The 9,381-nt window shown below is 40.8% G+C and overlaps 1 protein-coding gene across 1 annotated transcript; it reads left to right on the plus strand.

Annotated features, from left to right (window-relative positions):
* Nucleotides 1–143: 143 nt before the first annotated feature.
* On the plus strand, nucleotides 144–9,083 carry asb11 (ankyrin repeat and SOCS box containing 11). Its single transcript, XM_049594143.1, has 7 exons — nucleotides 144–276; nucleotides 1,003–1,082; nucleotides 1,168–1,275; nucleotides 2,287–2,437; nucleotides 2,532–2,666; nucleotides 3,662–3,850; nucleotides 7,151–9,083. The coding sequence occupies exons 1-7, from the start codon at nucleotides 180–182 to the stop codon at nucleotides 7,273–7,275; spliced, it is 885 nt and encodes a 294-aa protein (XP_049450100.1). The 5' UTR covers nucleotides 144–179; the 3' UTR covers nucleotides 7,276–9,083.
* The last annotated feature ends 298 nt before the right edge of the window (nucleotides 9,084–9,381 follow it).

The raw sequence follows: 9,381 nt of genomic DNA on the forward strand, positions 1-9,381 counted from the left end.
TACTGGAGACTATGTGCATGGACTGGGATGAGGGTGGGCGTGAGGCGGCAATGTGGGGGAGGTGGCCAAGGACCAAGATAAGAGAGGGAGGAAGGCCAACCTCAGGTTTATGTATCCGCCTGGCCAAGCTTGAGCCCCCGGACAGTTGTGGAGAAGTCTTTTGTTGTTTCATTGTCATCATGGCTGCTGTTCAGACTGAGGTTTCCCTGTCCTCACAACCCTGGCAGAGGCCCCTGTACATCTACGGGGGGTTGGCATGCAACTCACTGATGGCTGGTAAGTTTTTGTCTTTGTCTTTTTGACCTTTTTAGATAATTTTTGTGTCTTGAGAGAAATTAAGTTGCGCAACTGGTTTATTTTTGTTATTTCTTGAACAAATGTACAAATTTCGTAGTAAGTTTGATTTAACTTTGCAAGTGAATACTTGAACACTAACAGGGATTCTTGAAGCATGGTCTCTGAAACCACTGTAATCTGCCCTGCACACAGAAAAAGCAAAAGCCACAAGTGTTTGTTGTTTATACAATCAGTGCATAGTTGGTGCTGATTTTGTTTGTTTGTACTGTATTATCACTGAATCACATTTTCTAAAGAAGAGTTTGCATGAATTGTTTGCTTTAGCAATAGATGTGTATTGTTTTGCTGGTTTGGTGTGAGGTTTTGAGGTTAGTGTGTAAAGTTCTGTAAAGATTTTCACCAAGCAATCAGAGATAAACTTTAAGCAACAGATTCCAGTGTCCTACTAGCTATTAGGTTCTTGAAAGTTAGGTTTTTGTTGTCAGAGTTACAGATTATTTGAGCACTGAGCCTGACCACTCTGCATGTAAACTGGGTGTGTATTGAGCAAGTTTGGTGTTTTGGGTTTGAGTGACCCTGAAAAACCAGATTAACATGGATTCAAACGAGGCCATCTTAACATTACAATAGACAGAGAGCAGGATCAGTCTGCCATGAGCGAATCTGTGTGTTCTCTGAAAGTGAATCTTACTCTCTGTGTCCCAGACTTCTGGTCCGACAGAACTCCTCTCCATGAAGCCGCCTACCAAGGCAGACTGCTACACCTGAGAAGCCTCATCGCTCAGGTGAGTCCTTGTTGATGTGGCACAGGATGCACAGCATATCCACGGTTGTATTTGACAGTATCATCCTCTCTGATCTCCCCTGCAGGGCTTCCATGTAGACACACTCTCCATGGACAGAGTCTCCCCTCTCCATGAAGCTTGCCTCGGTGGACATTATGCTTGTGCTAAGTTCTTGGTGGAAAACGGTGCAAATGTAAGAAAAATTGTTATTTTGAGTTTTAAGGCAGGCTTTGTTTTCTGGTTATTTGCGATCTGAATGGACAGATTTGGGTATCACACCTGATGGATTTGTCTATGAAGAGAAACTTCATAGACAAATGTATGAGGTTAAATATTTAGGAATCATAGATAGAGGAATTCACAGCGTTATTTTTGAAAACAAGTAAAGAAAGCTGAAAAAATATCAAAAAGAAGCCTTTATATTGAAGAGAAATATGCAGATGACATACTAGTTTTTAAAAGTATTTTCCTATCACACGGCTGGAACAACTGGTTTGAAGACTACAAGTTGAAAAAAAATGAAAAAAGAAAATGGGGGTAATGAGTTTGAGAGAAGAGAGCCTACCAGGCCTCTGTGGTCCGCTCCTCATCTCTGCTTGTGGATAGCAGCTTGAGGCTTGATCACATAACATACCAAAATCTCAGAAAAAAAGGGTCCATGGTAGAGTTGCATTGTGGGTCCTGTAGATTAGGTTTTGAGAAGAAGGAAGAATGCTAGCCTGGTTCCAGACCATAGACCCCACCCACTCAACTGAAGGTTCTGGGAGCTTCAGTCTGACACTCAGGCTAGAAGAATGCATTTCTCTGCATCATGTGGATCCCTTTTTTATTCAAACTGTGAGGCTGACAGCGTTAAAGGACTCCAGTGCTTAATTAATGGACTGCTCTTTTAACAATGTCTGGTAATTTGGTGCGGCAGTAGCTCAGTCCATAGGGACTTGGGTTGGGAACCGGAGGGTCGCCTGTTCGAGTCCTTGTCCGGACCAAAATATGGAGTGTGGACTTGTGGCTGGAGAGGTGCCAGTTCAGAAACAACACCACCAAGATAAATTTGATTCATTTTATTCATCCTTTATCCATTAATAATGTGTATTTGTTTACAAGGTGTATTTGATGTCTGATGTTGGTTTGTGTGTGCATATGTGCCTGTGCAGCTCTTTTGGCTGTACTATCATCATCTTTCCTTTTATATCCCCCTCCACAGGTGGAGGCAGTATCAACAGATGGCGCCACACCTCTCTTCAACTCTTGCAGCAGCGGGAGTGCTGCTTGTGTGAGGCTCTTGTTGCAGCACAGTGCCTCCGTACACACCCCCTACCAGCTGGCATCACCCATCCATGAGGCTGCTAAGAAAGGTGTGTGTGTGTCTGTCTGTGTGTGTGTCTGTGTGTGCAAACACATGTAAACATTTAAAGGGGAGATCAGATTCTGATGCTGTTTCTCCATCAGGTCACAGGGAGTGTCTGGAGCTGCTGCTGTCGTATGGAGCTCATATTGACGTGGAGCTGCAAGTGGTGGGGACGCCGCTGTACTCTGCCTGCATGGCCGGGTCTGCAGCCTGTGTCAGGATGCTGCTACACTCAGGTAATCTGCAAACTCCACAGTGTCACAAAAAGTCAGGAGCAATCATAAGTCACAGAGCTTTCGACCCCCAAACAGGGTAATGTATAGAGTGAAACAACATCTCAAGTGTTGATGTTTTTGGTTTCACTTCAGATTTCTTACAATAATACAAATGTTACTTATATTTGTAGAGCCCAAGCTAAAGTTATGCTGTAACTCTTTCTCTGATGTGCTGACTGTCAGAGCTAGATCAAATGTATGATTAATAATTGATATATTATCTGAAGCCTAATTTTTCAGCAAGTAATGTACATACTGGTTTAAATAAACTATCCAACTGTATATCTCGATTTTTTTGAAGAGCATGTATATATATATGAATATAAAGGACAGAGCTGTGCAGTTTTTAGAAGTGGTACTGATGTGCAGAAATGTAGAAAATATTGTCAACGGCAGTGATCAAAGCTTCGAAGCATTTGAGTCAGCTGAGACACAACAAGATATTTTAAAATGCGACCCTGAGCTGTGTAATTGTAACAGACATTGATCACTATTTTCTGGCATCATATACACAAAACAATGTATCGATTAATTAAAAAAACAGCAGATTGATCGATAATGAAGATAAATACAGCTGATGTTACTGCTTTTGTTTCTCTCGTAGTCAGGGTGATTGTTAGCTGTTCAGTATCTGTCTTCACTTTAATTTTCCATGGAAACAAGAAACCACTTTTGCAGATCTGAGCAGCACATGCTTTTTATGGCGAGTATAGATTTGATTTGCAATTAATTATTATTCATGGTTCTGCTCCAAGTTCCCCTCTTTTCATGTTTTTTAAACAGTCACCAATTTCCTCTCTGCAAGGCTTCCTAATAATTGAAGCCAGTGAGTGCTGAAACAAACATTCTGTGAGCACACAATGATGGTTTTGGTGTTTTAAGTTTAAATCACATCATTTTTCTGACTTGTTCACTCGAGTCCGCTGTTGACCGTTTCTGTTTCTGTGCACATGCAGGAGCAGATGTTCAGATGGGGTGTGGGCAGGACAGTCCTTTACATGCTGCGATTCGAGGTGGAGAAGCAGAAGTTGTGGATCTTCTGCTGGATTTTGGGGCCGATGGGTGTCGTCGGAACCCTGAGGGTAAGACCCCTCTGGATTTGTCATCACCCAACAGCGCAGTGAGAGTTGCACTGCAGAACAAAGGTATGTCGTGGAAACTTATACATGCAACATAAACCCAATTTATTTATTGTAGTGTATAACTAGAGGGCAACCTCTGTGTCTGAGAGGTGAAGCATATGTGTACATGCCTTAAACCTGCAATTCCTCTAATGGCCAACAGGGGGTGACTTCACTGGCTGCAATATTAAAGAAGCTTACAAGAAATAAACCCTACTTCTCAGTTGAATAATTCCTTCAGTATGCATTTTCTAAATGAGTTCATGGTCTCAATAACAAGTTTCAAGTCGTCTTCAACACAACATGGTATTCATTTTATCAATTATGGTCCCATTCAGAGTAAAATAGACAATAAAGCAGGGTGTGCTTTAGGGTGTGGCTACCTTGTGATTGACAAGGTGCTACCACAGCGGTGTCCTTCAGTCAGATCCACCCCGGCCTCGCCCCTCCACAGCTCCACCCTCTTGTCCAAATATTGTCACTTCTGCTTCCAAAAAACCAAGATAGTGACGGCCAAAATCCCAAACTCTAACATGAATGTATTATCAGTAGGGCTGTCAAAATAACAGGTTAATTTTGATAAATTAATTATTTCAAAAACGTGTTAACAAAATTAAAGAAAAATTCAAATTAACCAGGCACTTAGACGCAAACTGAGCAAGTCTACCTGTGACCGACTAAGTCCCTTGCAAAATGGATTACAATGGACTGCAGACCAGATTTGGTGGTAGAGGACAGGGGGACACTTGTGTCCAAAATCCAGCAGCTTTACTTCGACACATCTGCCAAAATTCATTTGAATTGACTTTTTTAAAATACTTCAACAGCAAAAGTTAATGTATGCAATTAATTTAGATTTAGGTGTTAAAAGGTGATTTTCGCCTTAATAGACATACCCAAAATTAATCAAGAATAGCTCCACAATTATCAGGTCCGTATGCATAAGCTTGGTCTCTATGTAAAGGTAAGACCTCCCAGTGTCAGTAACATTGTGACTCTTACTATGCGTGAGTAAATTGTGATAAACCAATCCTCGCCTTACACATATTCTGAATTAGACAGTGTATAACACCGTGATAACAATATTCCCATGCAAAGAGGTGCCACTGAATTCATTCATCAACTCCTTGACCACAACTGTAGAGCTTGGTGCTGGGGACTCGGAGGAGTAGGCTGCCTGCAGATCTGTGGGTATGGGTGGAGGACTGTGGAGTGATTAGTTCTTGCAGGTAGGGGGTTGCGTGTCCATTGATGCATTTGTGGGTGAGCAGCAGGATTTTGTAATTGATCCGGGATGAGACAGGGAGCCAGTGCAGCGAGTGTAGAATGGGGGTTATGTGCTCATGTTTACAGACTCCCATCAGGACCCTGGCAGCGCTGTTTTGGGTGTACTGCAGCTTCTGGATGTTCTTGTCAGGAATCCTGATGAAGAGTCCATTGCAGTAGTTCAGTCTCAAGGAGATAAAGGCATGGACTAGCTTCTCTGCATCTGGGAGGGTTAAAGTGGGGCGGAGTCTGGAGATGTTGCGAAGATGGTAGAATGAGGTCTTGCGCAGGTGTTTTATATGGTCATTTAAGTGGGGGTCAAACTGAACCCCCAGATTTGTAACTGAGGAGGAGAGAGGGATGAGCTAGCCATCGAAGGTAAATTGAGATATGGACTAGAGGCAGAGGCTCCCCATGATCTGCGTGTCATAGGCCTTGAGGTAGCAGAATTTGCGGTTTTCTCATGCGCAGGTGGCACAAACTCCTCGTCTTCTCCTCATCATCCTCACTATTGAAACAGAGAGATATGTTGAATTGCATTGCATTGGTTTCTCAAAATAACACTGAAAAATGAAGTCACATCAAATGACTACAAAAGATCTCACCAATGTAATGATAAAGCTATCTATCTATCTATCTATCTATCTATCTAGTTGAAAAAAAAGCAAAAGAAACACAATAACTTGCTCATAATCTGGATCCAAGTACAAGTGACAAAAAATCCTCCTCTTCCTCATCAAACTCCTCATTGTTGCTGTCTGATGAGTCTTCTATCTCAACATCACTCCCGCTCAAAGTCTCCCCCAGAGCTTCTAATGAGGTAGATTTACGCCGCTGCTGCTCCACAGACATTATAAAAGTATTTTTAAAAAAAAACAACTGAAAAGAAGTCACCAGCGGTGGTTTGGGCCATGCGAAGCGTGCAAAAAAGCCGTGCGTAATGTGTAAACTCTAGCATCCTCGCAAACAGTCGCCTATGGTCATAGATTGTATATTAAAAAAAATGCTGCAGTGTTAGAGGCAGTTTCAGTGGCAGTGAAACATAGCGCTAGTCTGGCGGACCCTGTACCGGATCCGTTGGTTTTATTCTAGAATTGCTCACTTGGCATATTCGCCTTTTACCTGAGGGCACTACTGTAGGATAATGTACGCAACTTCCAGTGAGATAGCGGAAGTAGCAGTAAGATAGTTAGTCCCGGAGATTCTTGGTAGCAAACCGTCAACGGTGGTTCTTTTCAGGAGTAATTTGCCTTCAGTTTAGCAAATACTGATATTTTAACAAATATTTAAATAATGTTAGCTTAGCATTTTCTGAAATGTCTTTGCGGAGCTCTAATACCTGTTGCACTGTCTGAGTCTGTAACGACTAACAACCAGTCTAAGCTAATTTTTTGTCTGTGTTGAACATGTAACCAGGACAAAAAGGGATTGTTCTGTTGCCAAAGGTACCATAAATATGAGAACTAAAACCACCAGACATAGAGACAAAGTATTAAATCAGAATTTGCAGATATAATGACACCTAGACTGATGGGTCTGTCACTCAACGTCAGTACATGATATCCCTGTGCTTCCCCGTCTGACTTCATTCTTTACCTACAAAATTGCTCATTATATAATAAATCTAGCCACATGCCTTGAAATATGTATTTAGTCATTAGGGCTGAGAGTGTGTTACTGATTTACAGTATTCCCTTTATATCATATGAAAAAATGAATGCCAAAAGTTATTTCTTTTACTGCCACTTTATATGACTATTATTGAAGTCTGCTGCTAAATTCAGCATCATGTTTTGCTCAGTCTTTAATAAATCAGAAGTAAAAAAATAATGTGTAAACTGTGTCCTTAACACAGACGAGTGGAGGATTAGCTGGGAAACATCACACTTATTCACATTAGATGGAGCTATAGTTAATACTGAATTATGTTTAATGTTGTGTCTGAGCTCAAAGCCTTTAAAACTGTAGTCCACAAACCAGTGGGTGACATCACAGAAGCTACTTCCACTCCTTTTATACAGTCTGTGATAATAACAGCTCTGCCCTCTGTCTCTCCAGGTCCCTGCTCTCTGTCTCAGCTCTGTCGGTTCTGTATACGTCGAAGTCTGGGGAGGAGTCGTCTTCACAGAGCCTCGGGCCTCTTTCTCCCACACAGCATCAAGGACTTCCTCCTCTACCAATGAGACGTCTCTGCCCTGCCACCGTGGCTCTTTGTTTGCTGCATCGACTGAGCTGTCCTTCATGTTTGTACCTTCTGTCCCTGACTAACATGATGCAGGGAAAAAAAGATTTCCGCATTCAGAGAATGGGACATAGTGATCTGTATTTTATTAATCGGTTGCTCTTAGAATTATAATTGTTATTAACATATTACTCAAATTCAATTCAGTTCAGTTTCATTTATAGAGCCCAATATCACAAATCACAATTTGCATCACAGGGCTTTACAATGTACAATATGTTTTCTGTCTGTGGACCCTCACAGCAGAGAAGGAAACTCCCCCTAAAAAACCCTTTAACAGGAAAAAACTCAAATTAAATGCTTTTGATACAAGCATTGGAAGTAGCATTCATATTGCTGTACCTTTATTGTGTCAAGTTTTGTATTTTTAAACCTTTAATGAAGTTATTACCATTTTTACTTTTTTTACAAAATGTATTTAAAGGGAAACTTCACTGACTTTACACACCAAAGTCAGTTTACATGTGTTGGATAGTGCAAGTGCATATGCAGAAATAGCTGTATAAAGCTTTTTGTGGCTCCAGAGAGAGTGGCTCATAGTTTCACATGTTGCCTCAAGTGATGTCACTAGAGTCAATAAAGACGACAAGTATCACAATAAAAAATAATCTTTGTGTGTGAGGAGTCAGAAAGAGGTGGTCTCACCAGACCTCAGTAGCTCCTCCTCATCTCTGCTTGAAGCTAGTGAGGCTACATTAGCTGCTATTAGCATACCAAACGTAACACCTGACTCTCCAACAGAACTGGTTGGTTGAGTTGCATTGTGGGTAACGTAGGTGATAAGAAGGATGTGTGGGATAAAATAGACAATATCTGTTTCTGCTGCATCGGTTTTGATCATTTTTTACGTACAAAGCCAAAACTTGTGTAAAATATTGTCATACAGGATTCACAAAATAGTATAAGGTGTAAATCCGTGTATCCACAAAAACTAAATACTGTATTTTGTAAAAAAAAGTATTTTAACAAGATGATTGTAATGTTTTGTATTCTTTGGTGATCCTCGTGTGAGAACACCTCCCTCCCACCATTTGTGTGTAAATAAATATAATGCAGGTTGTCTTCATGTTTCCATAGTGTTATAATTCATTAGTTGGTATTTTTACTGTTAGCCTGTTAGTTGGCTCCCGTTTCCACATTTGGTGTTGGAGGCAGCAAAAGGGGTTGCGGGTTCACTTTGAGTGGACTGCAAGTGACTTGAGAACACATCACTTTTTTTTGAAGTACAGTAAATTTCTGGCACAGAGCTTTTATTTTGCAGCACTAATACAGCCTAGCTTTCTCACTCTCTCTTACTGTTAATGTTAACTACAGCCATTCTGCTGCTCTCATCAAGAAAGGAAAAATACCCACTGTCACGTCATTGCGTCGTCATATTCATCTTTTAATACACATTTTAAGTCTCTGCACCCAGTGTCACTTTTCCCTGTGGTACAGAAAATGGTATTGAATATCAATACTTTGTGGGGCATTGTAGAGAAGTTAGAAATTTCAGTGCTGGGACTCTGTTCAGCTCTGGTAGTTTCCAGCTACGCTCCTCCAGGTGGTTCCTTTTTAACGTACTCTGGGTTTTAACAGATCTGGGGAAAACTGCATTCTCCTGCTCTGCACCTTGGACATGGAACAATCTCAAAAAGATTTAAAATTAGAAACACTTATATTAATTGATGAATTTAAGGGCATCATAAAGAATGTGGTGATAGAGACATGAGCTTATTTTTCTTGAGAGGCCACTATGTTTGAATAGTTGTTGTTTTATTGTGGATTTTTGTATTATATGTTGTATTTGTTGCATTTTAAATGTGTTTTGATTGGCTGCTACCTCAGCCAGGTTTCTCTTGTAAAAGAGATTTTCAATCTTAATTGTTTTGTATTTGATGGACTTTCAAAGTAGGTTTATAAACCAAAACTGGTAAAGGAATATGCCGAGCTTGTGAAGCACTGCCAAATCTGAAAAGAGGAAGGCAAAGTAAAGTACATGAGAAATGTCGAAAACAGCAGTAAGCGAATAGGATCTGAAGAACTGAGTATGGAGTTTTCGTAGACG

The sequence above is a fragment of the Epinephelus fuscoguttatus genome, linkage group LG13 (genome assembly GCF_011397635.1).
Source record: "Epinephelus fuscoguttatus linkage group LG13, E.fuscoguttatus.final_Chr_v1".
Taxonomy (NCBI): Eukaryota; Metazoa; Chordata; class Actinopteri; order Perciformes; family Serranidae; genus Epinephelus; species Epinephelus fuscoguttatus.